The sequence below is a fragment of the Monodon monoceros genome, unplaced genomic scaffold (assembly GCF_005190385.1).
Source record: "Monodon monoceros isolate NGI ecotype Baffin Bay Population unplaced genomic scaffold, NGI_Narwhal_1 Super_Scaffold_12, whole genome shotgun sequence".
In the NCBI taxonomy this organism is placed as follows: domain Eukaryota; kingdom Metazoa; phylum Chordata; class Mammalia; order Artiodactyla; family Monodontidae; genus Monodon; species Monodon monoceros.
In genome coordinates, this window is record NW_021703768.1 from 120,778,730 (window position 1) to 120,805,115 (window position 26,386).

Below are 26,386 nucleotides of genomic sequence, written 5' to 3' on the forward strand. Positions count from 1 at the left end.
TTTTTTTTTTTTTTTTTTTTTGTGGTACGCAGGCCTCTCACTGTTTGTGGCCTCTCCCTTTGCGAAGCACAGGCTCCGGACGCACAGGCTCAGCGGCCATGGTTCACGGGCCCAGCCGCTCCACGGCACGTGGGATCTTCCCGGCCCGGGGCACAAACCCGTGTCCCCTGAATCGGCAGGCGGACTCTCAACCACTGTGCCACCAGGGAAGCCCTGCTCGATATCTTTAAGAAGTCAGATATGGTATAAAAAATATCAAAGAGAGGGTAAGTATAATTCTAAACAACTTGACCTTTTCCATGCAGTATTTAAGTTAACAATCACCACTGTTCAATTTGTTTATGGACACTGCTAAGTACGCAAAAAACTAAATTCTTTATCATAGGTAAAAGAGAGATGGTATAAAAGATTTTTAAACTTGTTCTCACTTCCATTATTCATCACTGAGAAATATAAAACACAGTCCTCACATATAAGAGGCACTATCTAATATGCTGTTGAATCAGTGATTTACCTCAAACTGATGATGAGGTAAATCCTATTACACAGAATTAGTCAATCAACCCCCAAAATAAAGACCAGCACTTACTGCAAAGAAAATACCACTGCAAAGCTGGAAAGCAGGATCATGGGAAGAAGACAATATCCAAGGACACTTGCCACACAACCGAAGGAAACACCAGTCATACTCATTAAGTTTAATAAACAAAACATTCCTAGGCATCCAATTGCACTGATCCCATATACATAGCCAAACTGGATTTTGCCGGCCTATGGGTAAAGAAAAGATTACAGGTTAAGGGCAAAATAGTTATTTTTGGCTTCTTTCACCTGAAATGGCACTCACAGAAAATATACAATTTGTGAGCATTAAAATCCACAAAGGTACCTATTCTTTATACGGAGAAGTAAAACAGTGAGCAGACTGGCTTTTATATCCTTCTTAAGAAGTTTAAAATATCCACCTCCCAACACACAGATATTGTTTTTCATTTTCTAGTTACCATTTGAGCTTGGCATAGAATTCAACAAAGATATAAAATCATGGTATGATCACCTAAAGCAGTAGATTTCTAAAAAGAAATCTGGCTGATTTTAAGCAAATAAACTACAGAGACAAGATGGAAAGCCATTCAGATGTTTGGATAGTAGCTAGTATCACTTGAAAGTACCCAAATTCCATCAAAATTGCCCTGAAGCAATTTATTCTCATTGGCAGATGTAGCTATAATCTTTTTAACAGCAGAAATAATCTCATTATTCACTTTACATGGGTGTTAGAGGAATTAGGAGAAAGGAAGCCAGGATAAGCAGGAAGCCAGGGTTCTGTGAGGAGGGGAGGAGAAAAGAAAAGTGGTTAATAACTGGGCAAGAGGAATATAACGGAATATATTTTCTTCTTTCATTGTTTTTCCAAATTGTTGGTTGCTTTATACAGTTCTCTGACAAACAAACAAACACACACAAACCTTAAAGATTCTGCTCTTATAAAAGACAGCACTGAACAGTCTTAGGGCTCAGGGCAGTGAATGTTAGCTTAATTGTAGTCAGTATTCTTAGTCCAGCTATGTGAACAAACATTGTATTCAGGTTATGCTATCACTAAAATCAGTCCACAGAGAAGCCTTTAAAAAGTTCCTGGTTTGTCAGATGTTTGACATATAAAACTCAATTGGGAGAATGTCTCCACAGATTACATTAAATAGCAAAATCCTTGGGATTTTTGTTAGAATCAATATTTGTTTGTAAATACTTAAGAGTGTAGAAGTTTAAAAGGGCTCAGCTGAGTTCACTAATGCACTCATATAGTAATAATAAAACCTTATACTTATACAGTGCTTTAAACTTTTCAAAGTGTTCTCACATAACCTGTCTTGCTTAACCTCCAAAACAAACTTGTTAGGTGGGAAGCATAGTATTATCTATGAGAGGGAGGTGAAGGATGAAATGACTTTGCTCAAGGGTGGAGTAGGAGCACTGAGTTCACGCCCAGTTTTTCTGACTAAAAAGTCCATCTTCGATCCATTATGTCATTTACCTCTTCTAATTCAGAAACAACATAAAATAAAACAAACAGTAATAATTATCTTTACAACTTTTCATTTTCAATATGCTTTAACATTCTTAGGGAGATGGGAGATAGGGACTAAAACCTGTTGCCTTTAATGATTCAATTCATTAAATGTTCAAATAATACATAGAAGACCAGCATTGCTACAACAAAACACCACCCAATGATGAAATTTTAAAAAATAGCAATAAGCTAAAAGTTTTGTCAGTTTTTGAAAGGAAGGAATTTTGATGAGAGACTAAAGCCATACGATATTTATTAATATTTTTCCCTAATAACTGAAGCACTTAGTGAAACAAGAAATGATTTCTAAATACACTATATCTATTATCAATGGAGAAGTAATGAATAGGTACAAATTCAAACAACTCAATACTATTTAAGACACATCAAAGACTTGATTGTATAAGCAGAGTCTCAATAAAGGCTCTTGGTGGAACATTTAATCTCACACTGAGAGCTGCAACTAACATCTTACCAGTAACAATGTGGCTCCAAAAGCAAGGCAAAAAACCATTGGTCCTGCCAAATCAGTCTCATTCATGATGCTGCCATCTGCTACTTTTAATGGGTGTAACACTGTGAGTGTTTTTTGCCAGATGTGATCAAAATTGATACCTAATTCTAAAGAAAAAGAAAATAAGGAAGTCAATCAGGATTTGTGATATACTTTTAGTTTACCAGAATCTATGTTGTAACAGGAGAAAAAATGAAACCACCAATATCAAAAGAGTGATCTAGCAATATGAGATGATACTATTTTGGTGAGTCCTCAATATCAGTCTTTACTGATTATGGTGTTTATTCCACAAATATCCAATTTCTGGTCTGATGTTAGAAACAGGTATGGACATGATGAAACAGACACTCTGCTATGTCTGCATAGCAAAGAATATATGGACAGTGTTAACAGTAAGGGACTCTATACCTGAGGCTTCAGGAACACTGGAGGCCCTGTGAAAATGTATACAAAACTACGTCTCTCTGCATGTGTGTGCCTTTTTCTGAGGAGAGTATGCATAGCTTTCACTAGACTTTCAAAGCGTATCTGATCAAAAAAACAAGAAACACTTTAGAACTACTGCTTTTTGTGTTTCGGGATACAATTTGAAAAACACCATACTTTTCAGTGATGTTACTAGCTCTGTCAGCTTATTTCCATGCAGAATAATCAATACCACGCTATTTCCTCTCATTTCTTCCACTGATAGAATTTCAATAATAATCTGAAGTAAAAGTTACTCTGCTCATATACTGACATACTTTATTATCACTTTATAAAGATCTATTAAAAGTCTGGTCCTCCTGGCTCAATGTGGTTTCATATATACTCTGTTCAAAATGAGTCACTTTAGTAGAAAACTGTTTTCTACAGTATTATTCTTTTAAAGAAAAGAGTAACTTCTCCAAACTAAGATTTATTTTCACTGACCAGCTGGGTACTATAGAGTACTATCAAGTGTTGCAACCAATCGTACCTTCTAATAAAGGTGGCTCATCCTCAAAGTTGTTTCCATAGAATGGCTGAGGCGTAGTTGGAGTATACGCCTGAGCTGGCTGGAAAATCTGCCCAGTGTACGGCTGTTGTGGCTGCACCATGTCTGGAGGGACAAACCGGCCTTGGTGCGAGTAGTCATAGCCAGCATACTGTCTACAATAAAAGTAAGTTACATTTCTCAGAATTATGTCAACGCCCCAAACTGATATTCCCAACAGGCAGAAAATCTTAGTCATGCAATTCCCAGGATATCTCTTTGCCAGTTTTTATAAACCGTGGTTGAAATTAATTACTAAGATCAAGCTGATTATCTACAATAAGTTGTCTGTATTTTATAGAGAATTTTCCTGATGATGCTAAAACTCACTTATGCAGTGCTTAAGCATTTCACAAACTATTAAGCTTTTAAACATCAGGAGGTCAACAAATGAAAACGTAAACGTTTTCTTATACTTTCCCCTTTAGTGAGCATACATAAAGATAGCTGTGAAATAAAATTTATGCCCAAGACTATGAATAAAAACTCAGGATGACAGACTTTGTACCGCATGTTACGTTAATTTTCCACTGTAACTCAGATCTCTCCATGAGAATGAATGAGTATAAAATCATTCTTCTTTATTCTCTGTAGTATGTTATTTTTTGCAAGTGGGTAAATCTCTTTAAGAACAACCATCAATTTCAAAAAGTGGAAAAAAATCAAGCTTCTTTTTTGTGAAAGCTTTCTGAATATACAAACATTATTAGCACACCTTGCATCTAAATAGTGCTTTTAATTTTTCAAAGTAATTGTATACCTATTGTCTCCTTTGCTATGTACTATAACAAATCTTGCATTTTAGAAGGAAACCTTACCATGGCTTTTTTAGTGATGAAAACAACAGGGAACAGAAGGATATTGAAGCAGTATCTTTTAAAGACCTGTTTTACTATGTTCCAGAAAAATATGACTTATCTATCAATGGTAAGAAATAAAGAAGTAAAGTAACTATTGTAAAAGTAAGTTACTTTAAAAATGAGAGCTGAGAAGCCTTAGAGATCTTTTAGTCTAATTATCTTTAAAAATTTATAATTCCCTTTTGAAAAATATAAAAAATCTAATGACCTCATTATTGAGATTTTAAAATTAAATCTAATTTTTAAATTAACTGAACATCTTGATTAAAAGCAAATCAAAGGTGAAGTTTCAACTACACATAGCTCTCATTCTCATGACTTACCACGCTAGTCCAATACATGCTTAAAAAAATACTATTTATTTTTCTAGCTATAAAATATAGAATTCGCTACAGCATTATTTTAATAGCAAAAAGTAGAAACCAAAACAAAATATATACAGCTATCAGTAACTACACTGTGATATAGGCACAGACTACTCTGCACCTTTTTAAAGGTGTGAGGCAGTTTTGTCTGTACTCGTAAGAAATGATAATCAAGAAATATTCAGTGGGGAAGAAAAAATCTACTATTCAGAATAGTATATACCATATGCACCCACCGTGACTATGCTTTTTAGAATACGTATGCATATCTATGTGCATGTGTGTATATATATATACACGTACATTATATACACCATTATATAGGTAAAGGGACCCAGAGACAGGAGAAGTAAGACTTAATTTTCAGGTTATAAACTTTTGTACCTTTGCACCTTTAAAAATCCTGTATATTTATTATTCGTTGAAATTCATTAATTCTAAAATGTCATATGTAATACATGGGTATATATTAACTACTGAAAATTTCCAAAAACATAAATAATAGCCTTTTGAATATTACTGTGTGAAACACTGTTTTAAGTCTTTAATGTGAATTATCTCACATTATTCTCTCTACAATTCTTTAGGAGGTCAATTTTATCATCCTCTCCATTACAAAAATGTAGAAACATATTTGGGTTAAAATGATTTGTCCACGGTGGTGCCAGGATTCAAAACTAGACTTTTTAATTCCAATAGCCAGCTCTTTTAACAACTGTAGTAAAAAATTACCCTCAAATCCTACCTGACAGAGATAGCCATAATATCTTTTTCTATACGTGCATTTCCCCAGTCATTCTGGTATGCAAGTATCTTGATTACTATTCTCTCTCTCTCTCTCTCTCTCTCTCTCTCTCACACACACACACACACACACACACGGAGTTTCCACAGGGCTAGCTGGTTGAATTAGGACAAGAACTCACATTTTCTGATTTAGTAAAATATGCTATTGTGTTGATCTCTGTTAGGATGCATCATAAAGAGCTAGAAAACCTCCATATGGAGGTTTCTACAATCTGCATAAACAAACTGCATTTTATACTCTCTCTCCAAAGACAGCAAGAGAGAGAATATCAATGTGTCTGCAATAGAAAAAACAAGAATGACATAAACCTGTGGTTCTCAAAGTCTTTGATCTTAGAACCCATTATACTCTTAAAATTTATTATTGAGAACTCCTAAATTTTTTTATGTGGGTTATATCTATCAATATTTATTATTTTAGAAATTAAAACAGAAATGTTTAAATACTTATTAATTCATTTAAAGTAACAGTAAATCCATTACATGTTAGCATAAACATTTTTATGAAAAAATTATTTTAAAAAATTACTGAGAAAAGTGGCACTGTATTCTATTTTTGACAATCTCATTAATGTCTGGCTTCATATAAGACAGCTGCAAATTCTTATATCTGCTTCTGCACTCATTCTGTTGTGATATACTGTTTTAGTTGAAGTATTTGAAGAAAATCTAGTGTTGCAGACCTGTAGCTGGAAAAGAGTATTTTAATAACCTTTCCAGATTATCATGAATATTCTTTTTTTTTTACCTTAGTTGTATTTTTGTAATTTCCCCAGTTTATTTGAAAACAATCTTTTCTGACATATATTCATGTGAATTTTAGATCAGCTATCTCCAAGTGCACAGAAATTACCTATATTTGCCTATAAACTAAGCACTGATAAAAGAATACTTAACATATCAATATTTAAGCATTCCAACATAAAAGGACTTTTTCCCACTTATTATTTTTTTCCCACCTAAGCTGATCTAAATTTGACATTCAGGTTAATTACATGCATGTAAAAGCAGATGCCATCCCCAAACTGACCCTAAGGTAAACCAGCACACAAGTGTCCTTCTTCCCGGACATAATTACATTTCCAGAGGCAAAGTGGTTCAAACGGGAACACTTAAGCTGACTTCCGTATGAAATCAACTAGACAGACACAAACTAAGGAGTGAAGGTGCTGAAGATTAATCCCACAAATCTTCTTCCTTCCTGTCCTGTAAATGCACAAGTGTGCACCCTGCGCATATATGAACACTTCTTGCCAACATCACTGGACCAGGCCCTGACATCAAGAGGGAGTGCAGGGCAGGGGCCCCATCCACACAGAGGGAAGAGGTAGTGCAGATTCTTGGAAGTGCCGATGGGCTCAGATGCTGATAGGCCTTACAGTGATGTTTTACTTCATTATGTTCTATTTTGCTGCTCTACTATTTTGTTTGTTCCACACAATTTCTGTAACTGGGGCAAAGTGGGAGGTTCAACTAGTCTAAGAACACTTACCCCATAAACTGTCTAAATCAAAAATTTTTATTTATTCTTCCGCCAAACACAACAACCGATTTCCATCTACAATTATTTTTTAAGGTAAGAAACGGTGAGTTAACTGAAGAAAGGACTGCAGCCTTGGCTAGGGAATGGTGACACTGTGACACCTGACTGAGAATGCGGGCCTGTGGGATGAGCCTGGGCCACAGCAGGACTGGACCCAGGTCAGCAAACCTTCTCCAGGAAGGCTCTGCAGCACCGCACACACTGCTGGTAGACAGTCTCAAAGTCAGTGTCATTACCATAATAAGGATCTTCAATCATGAGTTGTTTCTGTGGATTGTAGCTCCCAAGTAGTTCAATTTTCACTCTGCAGTTTTCAACTTGATTACTTTTCCTATTCAAATCTCTCAGGTTGTTTTCATCCATACATAGTATATAATCAAAAGTGGCAAAGTCTTCTTTGGTAACCTGTCTTGCTTTATGCGCTGTGTTAATGCCATGATTTGTTAGGCAGCTCACAGCTCTTGGATCTGGTGACCGGCCCACGTTCCAGTCAGAAACAGCGCCACTGTCAATGACCCAAGTATCTGAAATGTTTTGATCTGTTACAGGTTTCCTGAAAACCGCTTCTGCAATGGGTGATTGACAGATGTTACCCAGACACACGAACAGCACTGACTTGGTCACTGTTCGGCCATCTTCATCTTCCCGCGTGCATAGAGCGAATATTCTTTTTGATACATCAAAATGCAAAGCAAAGTGGTAGTTTTTTAAACTTAACTTGCAACATGGAAATAGAAACAATGCTAATGAACTCTGTTGTATTAGAATAAACTGATCTGTCTTATACTTTAATTGGTCCTTTATTATTCATGTATGATTTTGTAACACCATGCATTGGCCATTTAGAAAATATTAGTATGAATTATGCAGCTCTTCCAAATATTGACACACTTAATATAAAATATATATATAAATTTTAAAAATCAGATTTGTTAACATCACCACTGATCTCATCAGAAAATGGTTAATTATTGGGAAGCTGACAAGTTCACAATGATGGATACAAGTTTTCCAAAATCCTCATTTTTGCCTGAAAACTTGAAATTGATCTTTGGCCACACATACTGTCAATTGTTTTCCTTGAAGTAACAGGTCACTTCACTCATTTTTGAGAAATTTTTCAAGTCTGAATAACCATAGTTTGTCAGATGTTCTTTCCAATAAAAATGGTTTCCACAAAAAAGTGGCTGAATCAACTTGTGACTCAAATTGTAGATGGGCTTTTCCTAGAGATAATCATTGTACTTCAGTATGAAGCAGAAGTGCTTGAGGACTGTTTCCCACTTTGTCACACAGACTTTTCTAAAAATGTGTGTTGTCAAGATCAGCATTTAATAAAACAGTAATTCTTACAGCTTCATCAAGGGCACCCTTAAGTGAAAATGATTCCCCTCACCCCCCCCCAACAAGTGTGTGATGAAGAATACAACGATTACTAGAACAATTTGATGCCATTGTCTTGCCTCATATTTGGGTAACAGCAGTTCCACCAGTCATTACTTCTGCAACATCAGTGCAAATCTCAACACACCTAAAAAGGTATGTAACATCTTAGAATTTTTACAAAAATAGTTTTGACCTTAACGTCTTCCTGCAAGGTCTCAAGAACCCTCTGGGTCTGCAGGCCACACTTCAGAAACACTGATGCAGACCCATAAATTTCATGTAAGGAAAAGAAACACTGCAAACAAATAAGAGCTTTAAAGGTGGCACCATCATTCCTTCTTCAGGATATAAGGTGACAAAGACAACACCGTGGAATTTTACAATTTTTCTTTTCTGGCAGGATCTGCTCAGGAAAATTCCTGACTCACTCCTGTTGGTTTTAAACTAAAACACCGCATGGTAGACATGACCTTTATAGTCCAAATCAACACTTTTACAGCAGGAAAAGCAGCAGATGTAAACCAATACTCTCAGAAGCACTCAGTATCAACAACAAAGACAAAAAGCGTCTTAATATACTGGGTTGACTACTTAAGTTCATCAAAATCCTTACATAGTCCATAAAGGTGTTATTAGCTATTTCGGAAGATGAAAAAATACTAGCTTTCAAGACTTTAAAAAATATGTAATTGGTATTACTAAATATTTTATAGGCATATCTAGAATACAATGTGGAACCTGTCCAATATGACAGATTGAGATCAAACGACCTTTTACTATTTGGGTTTATTTTTTGTTGTATGAATGTATGAATGTACAGTACCCAGAGTGGAAATTATGCAAAATGTTAAAGCTGACTTCATAGGGCAAATGTAGAACTAGGGACTAATAATAAGTCAAGTCAAATTTGAAGACAATCCAAGTCAGATGCTATGTGAACCTAGATTTTCATCAATAGAGCGATAAAAGTTAGCTGATCCTTGTTACCAAGTTGGCGTAACAAACAAAATGTTATTTGATAAACTGACATGGACATAAAAATGTCACTAGGGTGCAGAAACAATACATATAGGTACATATAGAGGAGTTCAATTTTTTTTTTATATAAAGTTCAGAAACCCAGTCATTACTGCTAACACATTAGGCTTCTTATTTTCCTAAGCATCATCTATAAACTCACATTCATTAACTGGCAGTAATGCTTATATAAGCACCTGGAATGAAACTTTTTCATTAGTACAGAAGCAATGCTTAGTGGTACATGATTTGGTTGGAACGGAATTGTGAGAATAGTTACCAAGAATATCTTTAGATATTCTGCTCTGTGGAGAACTGAAGTGAGATGCTAAGTGTAAAGAAAAGATAAGGCACACCTTTAAGAGATGCAAACATGGACAGAAAGAAAGAAACATAGGAAAGGCAGAGACAGATAAAGCTAGGAGGCTGCGATCTAAATGGAATAATTCTGTTGAGTCCAAACATCAATATCATTTGGTTAAAAACAGGCCCACATACAGAGACAGGTTTTCCAAAACCCTGTTGCAGCACCCTGACCAATCTTATATTCATCTGCCCTGTCACACACTGAACAATCACAAGAAACACATATTTAAGTATATAAATGAGTGGAAATTTCTCAACATGACTTTTCCAATTCTGCCCGATTAACTGATAAAAGAGATAAATCTTCAATGGCATGTAATTGAGAATTTAAAAGAAAGAAAAAAAGTGGTTCACAGACAGCATTATTTACATGTTCACTCCCATTGTCCAATGTGTTGAATTTTAGGGGGGGGGGAAGCTTTAGAATGTATCAAAAAATAAGCAGATTCAAGGAGTTTTGTTTTGTAAAAAGTATAGCCTATACAAGACAGATGATACTGTGGGGCTGAATTTGATTTTTGCTTTTTTAAATTCTTGGGCACTTTCATTCAGATTTATTAATTCAAACACATTCTAGTACTAATGTTTCTCTCAGACTGGATATGCACCCTTTCCATGCCCTCAACCTGGGACAATCTTCATTAGGTTTTTAATTCAGAGTCCATAGATGCACACCTAACACACGAACTGTCTAGACATTATATGCACATTACTGTGGGTGTTTGCATGCATATATTTCTCAGAAATAGGCCCACAGTTTTCCTAAGATTCTCAAAGTGGTCCTGGACCATCTAAAAAAGGTTAAGTAGGCCTGGTATAGGAAACGCCTTCACTGGATGGCAGGCTGAAAAGATTAACTTTAAGGACCTAAGAAACTAAGAATATGCTGTCCTGGAGGAGATTGGTAAAAAGCTTTAAGTTTTTTGCCACAAACACCATGGACTATAAAAAGAACAAGAGTTTTGGTTTTTCAACAGTTCGTGGATGAAAGGTTTTGAGTCCCCCTCACTTCAGTCTGTAACTGGCAATCTGTGTGTACTGACTGATCATAAAGTTTTGCTGTGGGGAGTAATAAGTGATTATCAGCTGCTTTATGAAAACCGCCTGATGATTCATAGCATGGAGCTTACACTGTTCAATAGTGTCACTCAGTGCTTTCAGTTAACAGTTGATAAAGTCTGAAAGTTGGACTGATTTAGCTACTAAACAAGCTGTCAAAAGACTTTAACTTTTAACTCGTCTTGTGGCCTAAACAGCCTATCTTCTAGGTACTTAAAACTTCTATCCATATCTTAAATGATGTACAAATGCTGTCACTAGAAAAAGGTTCTTCTAGAATCTATTTTTCCACTCATGGCACACCTGGAAATTGTGCATAAGATACCAAACCCTAAATAGGGTAATCCCTTCCAACCCAAACAAGTGTCACAGATCTCTCCGGAGGTATAAAGATTATGAAAAGTCACGTTCCTGATACGGAACATGTTCACACATTCACTCTTAGGCAGAACCAAACATTCGGGGTACATGCTTTCAATGCAATCTCAACTAAGTAAACGGGCAAAGTTGAAAAGTTACTTGCTATAAGGTCCTCCACTTCCTCCATAATCATAGGACTGCTGTGATTGGTCATCGATGCTGTAACTTGTCTGGTAGAAATCCGTGTTTAAGTTGTCAAAGCCTGACATTGCAAATAATCTGCAATAAAAAGAAACAGCAAAGACTGCTTATGCCCAAGGTCCTCCCTGAATTCGGTCCTGATACTTTACTTAAGCAAATACCCTCAGAAGGCAGTAAATAACTTCTAAAATTTTGGGGGGCAGCATTTGGAAGATGGGTCGGGGGTGGGGTGTGTTAAAGAAATGTCTAGACTCTAAGTCGAGGCCCGAGAAGACACCTCCACTTCAAGGAGCTGATATGCCTTGGGTTTGGGGCAGGGACGTGGGAGGAGGGATTTCGTGGGGTCTAAAATATCAACAACAACAAAGGTGATTCCTCACCTCTGGACAGCTGACAACACGACAGCCTCCTGCAAAATAAGGCCTGGGCCGGCCAGAAAAGCGCAGACTCCTGCAGGGGCCTCGTCAAAGCAAGGCCCGAAAGGGAGGGAAGGTCTGAGCGAAAGGACCGGGGCGCGGTGCCGAGAGGCGGCAACAAGCCGCGCTGCCCAGGTGCGGGGAGAAACCGAACAGTGAGCCACGGAACTGGGCACTCACCAAACGCGGAGGCGGAGGCGGAGGCGGAGGCGGAGGCGGAGGCGGAGGCGCCGGCGGCGGCGGCGGCGGAGGCGGAGGCGGTGGCGGTGGTAGCTCCGGCAGCTCCGGCAGCCTCCAGTAACCCCCCAAACTCAACTAAGGACCCTGTACTAGCCCCGTTGCTACGTGTCAGCAGGTTAAAGAACTGCTTCCGGGGCACGCCCGCTCGCGCAGGCGTGTTAGCGACTTTGTGCCCGGGGCGTACAACGGAGAGAGTTGGGGGGCGGGGGAAAGAGGGTACGATATGGAGCATGCGCAGTATCGACCAACTAGTCCAGCAGCGGGCCAATGGGAAGAGGGAAAAGCTTCCGGCGGTTTAGTTAGCGGTGAAGGCAGAAAGGCGCAGGCGCAGCAATTGTTAGTTGCTGTTTGAGAGCGAGAGTTACTTAGTAGACCGAGTGCCTGGGTGAAAGCGTGCAAGAGCCTCTCAACACACATACACATACAAACACCCCCCCATGAAACAAACAAGTAAAAATAAAATAAACAGATAGCAAGAAACACACTTGCCTTCAAACAAAAATAACAGTAGCAAAAGGACATAAAACAAAAAACCAAGGAGTGTACGCTAGAGAGGAACAGGCAGCTACCCTTTGAGGTTTTCTACTCCATCAAAGAATTTCTGAAATTGCTCATGCAACTATCTAACTTACCACCTTTTACAAATAATTTTAGAATTTATTGATGTAGGTACAATCTGCAGAATTCTAGGTGGAATGACTATATCCTGATTCGGTGGGGACAGCCCCCATTGTCCTATGTTATGCCTGTTTTTTCCAACATAATTACTAATTTTGTCCCCTTTTCATTTTCAAAAATACTCCAGTTTGGCTGATAAATTATATGGTTGTACTTTCTTTAAGCTTCATTATCTAGGAAGTGGAGTTTCTAGTTACCAAAAATATGCAATAACCTATGGCTTCACCTACTTAGTGATCTTACTGAAAAATTTCTAGTCTCTCTTGTTTCTCCTGATGTTTCCCTTTTTTCCTGTCCAAAAGAGATATTACTCTCAAATTTGAATAGAATACAAGAATATGAGCATTAAAAATTACTTGCTTAGGAATGAATTGTTAGATAAAGATATTACTCAAATTCTGCTTCTGTCCCTGAAAGCAATTACTGTGTTTACTGGATTTTCTTTCCTCTCCAACCGCTGCCCCAAATGAGAAGCCAAGCAAGAAAATTGTTACATGATTAAATTTTCCTTATTGTTTGTTTGGTATCCTGCAGAAATCGCTTGGGGATTTTGAGAATATCAGTCAATTTCATGGCTAGTCAGGTAGGCTTTTCTTTTTGGAAACTTTTTTTTTTTGGTGTTATACCCGCCACCACGCCCCCGCCTCCCCCCCCCCCATGATAGGCTCCAGAGAAATATATTAAAGGAAACTGAGTACTTGTTAAATGTGCTGACCTCTGTTAAAGTCATTGAGCTGGCTTTATTAGGAGTAGAAAGCCTCAACCAGGTCAAGGGATAATAGAACATAAAGTGGGTTTGGAGCAGCTGCCCAGTCCTTCCCTGGGACCTAGTATGTCAGTCACTAAACTTGGAACAAAAAAGGGAAGAACATTCTAATCATGAGCAATATCTCTTAATAGTTAATCTCTTAATCACGCTAGTCTACACACTAACACTTTTACATTCTTCACAAAGGTACAAGAAAACTCTCCTTTTATGATGGCAGTGAAATTGTGCTTTGATATCTTGGAGCTGTCTTCTTTCCCTTCTGTTCTATGCTAAAATATGTCATAGGGAATTGTGCCAGGAAATTACGGTTTGAGCATAGGTACTTTTCCCCTACTTTCAGCTATATCCACAAGCACCAAATGAGTGGGGGTTTGGCAGTGGTGTGCTTATCGTGTCAAGTTACGCATAATAACTATGAAACCTGATAACTATGGTAAAAACAATGTAAGTGCCCAAGATCTGTTTTCACTATCCCTGAATATTAATTATATAATCCAAATATGACAATTATATTTTCCCCAAATTATCCTTTATCCCTTAGAAAAGAGTTTCCTCATCAAATTCTGCAACTGTTATTTCAATTATTTTACTTTGAACAATAAATTATTGTTTTGTGAAGACATTTACCTGTAACAACACTGGATGCTTTTGGAAAGAACTGATTTTCAAAAGGCAATGAAATTGAACCCTAATGTAATATTTATTCTTGGGACTTTGACTTCAATATGCAAGTGCTCGTGGTGCTTTATTTTAAAAAGTCTTTTAAAGATAATTTTTAAAGCAACACTGTAAGTATTTCCATCGTAGAGCTCACACATACCCTCTTTTTTTAAAAAAATTATTTATTTATTTTGGCTGCGTTGGGTCTTTTTTGTTGCTGCGCACAGGCTTTCCCTAGTTGCGGTGACCAGGGGCTACCCTTCACTGCGGTGCATGGGCTTCTCATTGCGATGGCTTCTCTTGTTGTGGAGCACGGGCTCTAGGCACATGGGCTTCAGTAGTTGTGGCATGTGGGCTCAGTAGTTGTGGCACATGGGCTTCAGTAGCTGTGGCACGTGGGCTCCGTAATTGTGGCTCGTGGGCTCTAGAGCACAGGCTCGGTAGTTGCGGCGCACGGGCTTAGTTGCTACGCGGCATGTGGGATCTTCCTGGACCAGGGCTTGAATCTGTGTCCCCTGCATTGGCAGGCGGATTCTTAACTACTGCACCACCAGGAAAGCCCCCACACATACTCCCTTAAATAGCATTTCTAATGTTAGGTGAATGGATGTTGTGGTCTGGAATAAGAATTTCAGTGATAATAGTAGAAGTTCTATATCTCAATTACCTTAGACGGAAGGGGAAATAATGTAAAAAACAGCATCAGAGGACTGGGCTCTAGTGATGGCAGAGCCCCTCCTGCCAAAGGTGCATTTGAAAAATGTAACAGCTACCACCTAGGTATAGTTACTATGTGCCAGGCACTGCTCCAAGCACTTCATACCTTTGAACTCAATTGCTTTTCCTAACAACCTGATGAGATAGCTACTCTCTATTTTTCCCTTGGTAAAACTGAGAACAGCGTGGTAAATAACTTGCAGACCTGATATTTGAACCCAGACTGTCTGGGTCCTGAGTCCTTGTGCTAAACCACTAGACTGTATTGTCATTGTGTTACAAGTTTGAATAGGGAGAAAGGCAATACTTCTAATGAATATACTACTTTGCCTAATGTGTGATTTTATATATATATATATATATATAAAATATGCTTAAATTGCAGTTAGACAGTTGATAATTATATCTATATCCCCAAATGTGTATATGTTCAAATTGATAAAAAAAATTTTTTTGTAGTCTTATTGGGCACATGACAAATCACCTAGTGTTCAAGTTTACCTTATATTAGTCATGTAATTTAGTTAATAATGTATAGTGGTAAACGATGCATTTTCTGGAGGCAGACTGCCTAGATTTACATCCTCTACCACTTACTAGCCATGAACCTTTAGTAAGTTAAAGGCTTTGTGCCTCATATTTCTCATGTGTAAGAGCAAAATAATAAGAGTATGTGTTGTATGTGGTTGCTAGGAGGATTGTACGAGATAATGCATGTAAGTATCAATGCCTAAGAACTAAATACTCAGTGAATGTTTGCAGTTATTATCATTGCTGAAACTATATAGCTACAGAAGCAATAAGACTTTGTCAGCAACAAAATGGACTTTTTTAAAAGCTATAATGATTAGGCTTGAGCCAACTATGTATTTCTGAGATCAGTTACACACATTCATTCTGATGCCTCCCTACAGATTCTGTATTATTTTATAATTGGCCTTTTGATATTGCGGAATGTATTAAAAATATGCTTTCTTCACCTTCTGCCTCAGATTCTCCAAATTAGGCTTGTCTGCATTGTAAATTTTAGTCTCACAAATATCTTTTGATGTCAGACACTATTGGTTTAAGAACCACTCATACATTAGAGCAGTTGTGCTTGAAAATTATACTGTACTATCCATATTTGATTTTCTTGATGTGTTTCATGGTATTTCAAACACTAAAGAAAATGTGTTCATCTTTCTACTTTATATGCCTTTTTCTCTTCTCTTTCCTCAATACATGGAATTTAATTTATAAGGAGGCAGTGCATAAGATGGCTAATGCTGCAGAAAATATGTTTATTTACCAAGAAAGAAAATGGCAGTGTCCTAGCCAAGTAAAACACCTGCCATAAAAATTTTAATATATGTTTCTTAAAAACATGAAGGGATCAGGTTTTGTTATACTCAATGAGAGAAAAGTCCAGAAATTACTGCAAGTGTAATATATTACACTTCCTTAGGCAGTCCACTTTTTATATTTTTCTGTTACGATTCTTCCCGACCCTCTCAGTTATAGACACTTCAAGCTACCATGCTTATCATTACAGTTTGACTCTGCTGTTATAACGAATGTCGTATTCAACTCTATTTTATTGTAAGACAGTATTTCCAGGGCTAGATATTGGTGCTCTGAATGCTTTAAGCCAGATAAATTTAAATATAAATTTAAAGTATTCTTGTTTTAACTTTGTACCTTGCCTTTTGGAGTATACATGCCCAAGCTACAAAATACTGAGTTTTCATTTTTATCTGATTTTCACCCTAATGTCTTGATAATAGCAGTCTCTTGCCTCGCCTGAGTATGAGATAAATCACTGGGCACTAGACAGGTAGCCATGTGGGAGAGCCTTCTATCTTGAAGCCTGTGTGAAGCAGCATACGCTTTTTACCATTATTCTTACTTTCTTCAATTTTTTTCTAAATGTCAGAGAATGCATATTCCTTGAGCAAAGAATGGTTACTATTATGGTCGCTAGAGAGAGCAGTTTACTGTATCTGAACCATATTGTTTTCATGTACTTAGGTATGATGTTTTGTTCTTGAGACTTCTAATTACAATGCTAATTAAACTCTTTTCCTTAAATGAAGATAATTTCATTTTAAAACAATCAGAGGCGTGTGAAATCAAACTTATGATTTTCATTAAATTCTGCAAATTTAGATCTGGAAGTCAAAGACAAACACATTTTTGCCTTTTGATTTTACATTAAGCCATCAAGATGTTTTGACTCTTCCCCTGCAGTCCTAAATCTGCAGAAATTAATGAATATCACAAATCCCCTCCTGTCTGAGATAATGAATTTTTCCCTCTGGAAGAAAATATAAATAGTTATTGTCTCTTGCTAAGATTTTATTTTAGAAAGATAAACATCATTTAAAAGAATTTTTGATTTTAGGTTTATAAATATCTTTTCTTTCCTGGACTGTCTAAAAGCTCTTCCTGTCAATTCCAAAACTGACTTCTGTACTAAATGTTGTAATATAACCCTCTTCCCATTCCCTGGAAATTAAATGTCTCAGCTTCACATGAAAATTTTGAGAGGAGCCTGGGAGATTAGCCTGAATTCACTGAGATATCCCTAAAATGAACAAAAATAGACTGGTCTTTGCAGACAATCAGGACAGCAAGTGCCTCAGAAAATGACCAAAACACCTCTGGTTTGACTGGCTTCCCATAATGAGAATTAAAACGAACAGGAACCTTGGTATCATTTGTTCTCTACCCTCTGATTTTACAAGTGAGAATCTGAGGCCAAGAGAAGTGAAGAGATGTATTGTAAGACCTAAGTTTCACCTGATGCCTTGACATTTCTGTCCCTGATTGGGCTCCAAAAGCCTAGCCATGAGTTCCTCTGGCCTTGCTAGTTATGCCTCCTACCCAGCAGGAAAGGTTTCACACCTGGCTAGTTCTTCTACCAGCCACACCAGCTAAACCCCACCTGGTCCTCAACCTAATTGGTCTTACCTTCCTACAAGTTGATGAAATTATTCAAACAAACCAAGCATATCCCCCCATGGGAACCAGGGATCACCTCACCCTCTTAATACTACAAAGTCTGCCTCCTACAGCCCCTGTGGGCTCACTCTATTCTGAGTGCAATGTCCACGTGGACCTGCATGGGTTGTGGTGTCCCTACAGGGACTGTGAGTATATGTGATTAATAAACTGATCTTGTCTGTCCAGTGTCAATCGTCAAAGGAGGGATTACTCCTTTGCCAACAGGGTGAATAGAAGGTGATAAGAATAAGGGATTTGATCAATTCTGTTAACATGGTTAGTGTCAGGTTCATCATTGTATCCTTTCTGTGACTTTCAGATGATAGATGACAAATAAAGATGAGATGGTAAATAAGTGAGTAATTGTAACCAACTAATTACATCAGAAGCTCTGTTAGGGTAGAGGTCAAATTAAATTTACTTTGGATCCCAACACTAGGGCATAGAATCGTGCTGTGTTTTGGCTATGTATATATTTATTTGACAAGTATGTATTGAGAATCTACCAGGTACCAGTCACTATAAACAACAGACTCTGTGTTTGCCTCTTGGTGTTTTAAGCTTGAAAGAGTCCTGTCCTCCCATCTCGCCTGCAGGTTAGCTGCAAGCTAGGCCTCCTCAGTCGTCTGCCTTCAGAAATGCTACTGTTCCCCGGTACTTCCAGCTTGATGAAGTCACTACTGAGTTTCCATCCAGCTGAGCTTGCCATTCCTTATTTGTGAACTGGAAGGTCCATGCCAGGAAAAGTCTCTCATTTGTAGACCTGCTGCCTGGGGGAAAGTTTATAGTAACCTGCCGATGGATGTCAGTGAGAATGACACCCCTAACTGAGAAGTCTTCATCTCCAAGACTCTCTAGTTCTGAGCATTAGTGCACGTGGGATTAGAAACCAAGGGATTGCATATCTTGAGAAACTTTTTCTGTTTTTTTCTTTTCAGGTCAGGGTTGAGTAGATCCATACCAATGGGAATCCATAGAAGCACTAATCTAATCCCTTGGCAATTTATTTCCTTAAATTCTGTCATATTCCCAAAGACAATTGTCCTGTTTTCTGGTTATCTATTGTTTTATATATATATTAGACTCCAACTTTTGGTAGAAGACTGTCAAAGATTTTTTTATATGTTTTAAAACTACCACTTCCAATGGCAGGCAAGTGGAAAAAACAATAGCATATGTTTTCTTTTGTAATCAGAGGGACTGGTACATATGAGTAGCAATGAAGAAATGAAGTGAAAGAGAATGAAAGAATTCTAAACATGTATTAGATCCTGACATGTGATTAAAGGGCTGCTTCAAGACTGAATATATGGGTTGGTGTCTTGGTTCTGTAGATATGGTCTCATTATGTGCATTTAGCAATGCCGTTCAGTTACTAATGAAGTATTCTGCTTACATGTCATTATTCCTCAGAAAAACATGGTCTCTAAATCAAATACTGTATTCATAGAATAAAGCACATTTGGATAACTATTCTTTAGAGCTCTTTCTCTGCCTACAATGATATACAACATTTGCTGTTTATTTTTTTCATGATGCAAACAAGGATGTTTCCTTTTTGTTTCTAGAATTTCACATCAGCAGTATTTATGCTATGCTCATTTTGCCCCCTAGTGGCTTCTTATGTCCTCATTCCATATTTATGTTTAATTTTCACATCTTTTGAAACGTAAGAAGGGGAAGTATCCGTCTGTCCCCTCCACCACATGCATCTCATTTTACAGATGAGGAAATTAAGACCCAGACAACTTGTGGGACTTGTCTGATGTCACACATCCAGCTAGAACTAGAATTCAATATTGCTGTCCCATCCAAGTAGGAATACGACCCATGAGGGCACAGCAGTATTGTTCATTGAGGAACAGGAATGGTGCCAGGCAAATGGGAGGTGTCCAGTAAAAATCTGATAAACAATAAAAATAAATTACTTAATCAATCAAAATTAGGACCAATATCTTTCGATTCCATGCTTTATACTGTTTACTATGTGGTCTGTCTTTTCATCCTCATCATAAATCTTTCTCATAGCACTTGATACTTGATTTTATTTTACTCCACAAATATTTCAACTCCTTGAACTACCTTACCCATCATGCATTTTGTCATTAGGTTTATTACATTATCATTCACTTATTCATTCAATTTCAGTGAGTACCAGCTGCATCAGGCACTGTGTTACCGATAGGGCTGCAACAAATTACTTACATTTTTTCATTTAAAAATTTAAAATTATAGTAAAATATATGTAACATAAAATTCATCATCTTAACCATTTTTTTTTTTTTTTTTTTTTTTTTTTGCATTACACGGGCCTCTCACTGCTGTGGCCTCTCCCGTTGCAGAGCACAGGCTCCAGACGCGCAGGCTCAGTGGCCATGGCTCAGGGGCCCAGCCGCTCTGCGGCATGTGGGATCTTCCCGGACCGGGGCACAAACCCATGTACCCTGCATCGGCAGGCGGACTCCCAACCACTGCGCCACCAGGGAAGCCCATCTTAACCATTTTTAAGTATGCGGTTCAATTGTGTTAAATATATTCACGTGTGTGCAACCAATCTCCGGAACTTTTCTACCTTGAAAAACTGAAACTCTGCGTCCATTAAACAACTCCCCACTCCCCCTTCCACCAGCCCCAGCCAGCACCATTCTACTTTCTATTTCTGTACATTTGACTACTTTAGATGCCTCAAATAAGTGGGATCATACACGATTTACCTTTGTGTGACTAGTTCATATCACTTGGCATAACATCGTCCATGTTGTAAAATACGTCAGAATTTCCTTCCTTTTTAAGGCTGAGTAATATTCCATTACATGTATATACCACATTTTGTTTAACCAGTCACCCACTGGTGGATACTTGTGTTGTTTCCACCTTTTAGCTATTGTGAATAATGCTGCTATGACCACGTATCTGTCTGAGACCCTGATTTTATTTTTTCAGATATATACAAAGACATGGAATTGCTGGATCTTATAGTAATTCTATTTTTAATTTTTTGAGAAAGGGCCATACCTTTTTCCACAGTGGATACATTTTATATTCCCACCAACAGTGTACAAGTGTTCCAATTTCTCCACAACCTTGCCAATGCTTGTTATTTTGTTTATTTGATGGTAGCAATTGTCATAGGTGTGACGATATCTCATTGTGGTTTTGATTTGGATTTCCCTAGTGATTAGTGATATTCAGCATGTTTTAATATACTTGCTGGCCATTAGTATAATTAAAAGAGGCTCTTTTAATTCATTAGTTGCTTCTTCTGTATACAGAAAAATCTCCTGATAACAGCCATTCCCCCCTTTTTTTTTTCTTTGAAATACTATATCACCATTTACTTAAGATCTGAAGAATAATGATAAAATAATAACTAAAACTTGCATTACATCTGCACCTGTTACATGCTAGGCATTGCTCTAAGTGCCTTACATATATTAATTTATTTAATCCTCAAAACAGCCCTATAAGGTGGAAACTATTACTATTCTCAGTTTACAGAGGATGACATAGAGGCACAAGGAGGTATATGCCTTGTCCAAAGTCACATGGGTGCTAAACAGTAGAAACAGGATTTGTACCTGGGAAGTTGGCTTCAGGGCTTGTGCACTTAACCAGAACATTATTTTGCCTCTCTGATACCCACTCAATCCCTTTTATATCACCTTTTAAAATATCACCTACATCTTTTTTGTGATATCTTCCTGGACACCTCTTCTGTATAAGTTTGTATGAGTTTGGATTGCAGATTTTAAAAATTAAGTGCAAACTAGTTGCACTGTAAGGAAGAATTCATTACCTCCATGGACGGCAAGTCTAGGGTACAGCTAGCTTCAGATATGTTTGAATCCAGGGGCTCGAACAATTTTATATCTCCCAATCATATAAAATCCTCAACCAACATCTCTTTGGCTCTGATTGAGCCCCATGCTTGTTGCTGAAATAACCATGGTGGCAGGGAGCACAAAATGCTCTGAGTGATCTGCCCAAGTGAGTCGTATGCCCACACTTGGAACAAAGTTGGCACCAATACCGCCGAAACCACAGAAACTTGGAGCTGTGGTGAGGGGTGGTCCCCATGCCCATTCACATTTATTTATTTTTTTTTTGAAGGGAGAGTGGGAGGCTGTGTTTCTCCCTCTAGGAACAAATATGTAAATGAAATTATTATTTTTAAAAACCTTTTGCTTATAATGGTTTGAATAACTTAAAAAGCTAACATTAATTTAGTGACTGTACGAAACACTGTGCTGAGAATTTTACATATATGCTCAATGAATCCTTACAATTGCTGATGAAAAACCTGAGGTGCAGAAGTGCTACAAGGTGTACATGGAACAGAACGCAATAACTGGTCTTCAGAGACTCAGTTTGTAAGTAGTGCAGCCAAGATTCTCACCCAGCTGAGCCAGCTCCAGAACCTCTTCTCCAATTGCATCATAAGGGAGAGTGCTTGTCATATATAGAAACTGAAACCCACAAAAGAAACAGAAGAATTCATCCCTTATGTCAATGCCTGATGCTCACTCTCAGGAAAGACATCTCTGGCCAACCTAGCTTATGCTTAATAATTAGGGCTTACACTAGCACCTAAGTTTATAGATATATAAGAAAAAATATAAATATGTAGTTTATTGTATCAAGTTTGTGTTAGACACTGATTTTTTAAAAAAAAAAAGAATGGCCAATGGTCCCTGTTCAGAGTCTAAGAGAATACGATTAAAAATTTAGAAAAGATTATCCATGCTGTCAGAGCTATTCATCGTCATAAGCATTGACTATCTTATTTGTAAGAACTTTAGTAACATTCTAGTTTTGCAGTGGAAAAAAACACAGCTGCTAAGTCTCTCTGAAAATGTTTTATCTCAAAAAAAAAGCAAAAGAAGTTTTTAACCAGTTTGCTTAAGCAAGTACCAAGCTCTCTTCCAAGCGTCCACATTTTCTCTTCAAGGCACTCCCAATAAACAGCCAAAGCATCAAAGGCAATATACCAAGCGTACGTTAAATTTTTAGTATCTTGGAAAAAGTGATTAAGGTAAGAGTTTTTTTTATATTTTCTTTTAGAACTGCCATACTTTAATGTAGTGATGAAAAAAAATTGCACAAACTGGCAGCTCTCATTAATGAGTTGGAAACAGGAAGACAATCATTCCAGAGCCAATTTTTCCACTAGATGTGTGATATTCAGCTTTTTTTTTGGCCCCAATTTCCTCAACTGAAAAATACAGGAAAAAAACTGTAATGGTGAGACATCAGTTCATCCATTCATTCTGTGAGTCTTTATTGGACACCTCTTATGTGCCAGGCACTGTGCCAATGCTGGGGATGCGCTATAGTGCTGATCAAAAGCAGATGTGATTACTGCCCTTGTGGAGCATACAGTGTCATTGGGCAAGACAAACCTGGTTCAAATAATCGCTCATCACATAGGCAAAGGACTCCTTAAGACTTTTCAGTTCCTAAGTTCCACGTACACATAAACATGAAAGAATAAAACACAAATCATCATATGTGTTTATTGGAGAAATCTGATGAAACTTCTTTTGTTTTAAACTCATTTTCCCCCCAGACTGTCAGCTACTGATATTACAAATCATTCATGACAATTTTCTACCTGTCAATGACATAATGCATTGACCTGGCTTATTATTGTAATAATAGTTATATGCATATTGAATGCATAATTTCAGATAATATTTCAGTCTTCGTTTTCATCTCATTCTTGGAACTAACTTTTTTTTCCTAACAGGGAGAGATTGAAAAATAGTAGATCTTAATCCTGAAGTCTGTTGTGACATCATTTTTTTTCTTCAAATAAAATGTTGAGTTTCAAAGGTAAGAACTAAAGAAAGAGACAGGTGGGTTGTTTATTCTTATAGCTATAATAAAACATTCCTTGGGTTCCCCCTTTCTTTCAGATCTCAGTTTTGTTGATAGAACACAGATAAAGATGTGAAATGAGATGTGTTTACTGAATCATGAATGACCGGAGGCTAGTGAGAGGTAGACTTTTTAATCACTTATTTGTTTATTACAATTCCTCTTTGGCAGTTCTTCTCTGAACTACTTCATAATTAACAACCTCAGGTCAGGTTGTCAATTAAATCTTTTGTAAAGTTTTGGTTTTACATGTAAAAACTATCCTTTAGGTTCCATATATCTGTAAGTTGGGCTAAATGGGTGAGAGAAGGAGGGTATATATTGAGCACCAACCAGTAGCCCTGTTTAGAATATATTTGCCAGCAGTTCTTCTACCTCAGGCTGTGATTTCATGAAAAGATATATTTACGAGTCATTGCTTCCGTAACCACCCCTCCGGACCCACAGGAAGGGGCTGTGGTTGGCTTAGTAGATGGCACTTTTCCCTCTGAGTCTAGCTTATGCATGTAGCTGGGCTGAAAGCTGATGTATCTGGAGTTGTTTTTCACTAGGGTAGACAAGAGGCTCTGATAATCAGCAGGCATTATAAGTTGCTGGCTCCTTGTCACAGCAGCGAGGCTGCTTTGATGTAGAAGTTAGGCATACGTTTTGATTGATAATGAACATGTCCAAATATTAAGATTTCTTCTGGGTTTTACTGTTGATGGGATCCTTCTCTGCAAATTTTCGTTTGGTACTTCCAAAAGAAAAGCTAATAAATATTTGCCTTGTGTCACTCTTAGATTTACTGTTACTGGCAGTAGGGAATCATCGAGGTCAAATTCTCATGTTAGATTTTCTTTTTTCTTGTGCCTCTCAATAGAAGGTCCATGAGAATATTGTTAAAGCTGGTTTTAATGATTCATTTTTCTGGTAGAGTTATGCATCTGGAGGTGAGCTTTTTAACCTGAAACTTTCTTAACCCCTAAAGGAGACTTAATCAAAAGTGGCTGGGCTGATGGTTAGTAGGAAGGACATTTCCACCTCTGGCAATTTTGTCATTGGGCAGCATCAGTAAAGGATGGAATAGGGGGTAAGCGGTGGAGAAGGGGCAGGTGGGAGATCATGTAGCTTGAAAACATCAGATGGGTGATGTGATACTGTTCTTTTCAATCAAATATTCTTCCCCCCTCCCGCCCCCCGGTCATACACACAAAGGTTGAAGATCAGTACTGAATTAAAACCTCGAAGAGCTAATCCTCCTACACAGAAATGCCAAAAGGAAGGTAAAAGGGCAGCTATGTACAACATAATCAAAGGCGAGCTCTGAGGTCTTGTTAAAGCCTTATACTCATATGTGGTGATCTGATGGCAGCACACTTTTGCAAGCATTTCTATAAATATAACGAATACCAATGGCCTAAAAGCATTCACTTAGACTTTTAGGAGACTTTCAATGATGCCAGACACTAGTTATGCTTGAATCTATTGGATTAACAGTTCTGAAAGTATTTAATGCATGGTTCTTAACCTGCTTGGGGAACACATACTATTTTGAAATTTGCATGAGCTCTCTGGCATCTCTAGAAAATGCGCAACAGATATATAGAGTTTTATACACAACTTCATGGGATTCATGAAATTTGTGAAGTCTATGCATGGACCTAGGTTAAGAACTCAGTGTTTGAAAGCAAATTGTGCTAGGTAAAGAGGACTTCATGGAATAAAGTTTTCCTGTCTGAGTGATGACGCTGTCAGCCACCTGCACGATGCCCAGTGGTCTTTGGGGTTTTCTTGTGGGTTGCCAGCATGCTCTCCTGTTTTTCTTCCATTCTAATATGGCACTGGTCCTCTCATTTTAATTCACCTGCTTGTCAAGTTCCTCACTCTTTTTTGAGGTTAAATAGATTGCTATCTTATTTTTCTTCCTTCTCCAGAATGGGTCTAAAGACTTTACACGGCCCTGTGTCAGAGCTACTTACTGCACGCAGGATGAGGCTGACAAACCACAACCTGTGAAGAGAGAGGGGGAAATCCACCGGAAAGAGGCTTTGGAAGGAACTGCAGGTTCGTTGCATGGTTGCAGGCCCACAGAGCGCAATGAATTACATAAACACAAATGAATATGTATGCATTTTGATAACCCCCACCCACCCACAGTCAGGCACTTAGTCACTCTTTCCCCTGCATCTCCTTAACTCTATAATACCTTGATTACAACTGCTATCATTGCACTGGAATTATTTGTTTATGAGTTTGTCTCTCTTACTAGACTATGAGCAATTCCAAGACAGAGTCCCTGACTTAATTTATTTCTGTATCCCAATTCAGTGTCTGGGTTAAGAGTGCAGGCTTTGGAGTCAGACTGTCTGCATTCAAATCCATGCTCTGTACATAGGAGGAGGAACATCTGGGCAAGCTACTTAACTTGTCTGAGCCTTGGTTTCTCTTTCTTTCTTTCTTTCTTTCTTTCTTTCTTTCTTTCTTTCTTTCTT

General features: G+C 37.7%; 1 protein-coding gene and 1 pseudogene across 2 annotated transcripts in view; both read right to left on the reverse strand.

Moving 5' to 3' along the window:
* YIPF5 (Yip1 domain family member 5) overlaps nt 1-12,338 on the reverse strand; it is a 59,779-nt gene extending 47,441 nt beyond the window's left edge. For both annotated transcript variants that reach the window (XM_029218544.1, XM_029218543.1), the window contains exons 1-5: nt 12,167-12,338; nt 11,529-11,648; nt 3,550-3,722; nt 2,550-2,695; nt 590-771 (exon numbers count right to left, since the gene is read on the reverse strand). In XM_029218544.1, coding sequence (XP_029074377.1) covers nt 590-771; nt 2,550-2,695; nt 3,550-3,722; nt 11,529-11,638 — 611 coding nt within the window. In that variant the 5' untranslated portion in view covers nt 11,639-11,648; nt 12,167-12,338. The remainder of the gene's footprint in view (nt 1-589; nt 772-2,549; nt 2,696-3,549; nt 3,723-11,528; nt 11,649-12,166) is intronic.
* Nucleotides 7,265-11,479, reverse strand: LOC114891683 (annotated as a pseudogene).
* Nucleotides 12,339-26,386: the final 14,048 nt, after the last annotated feature.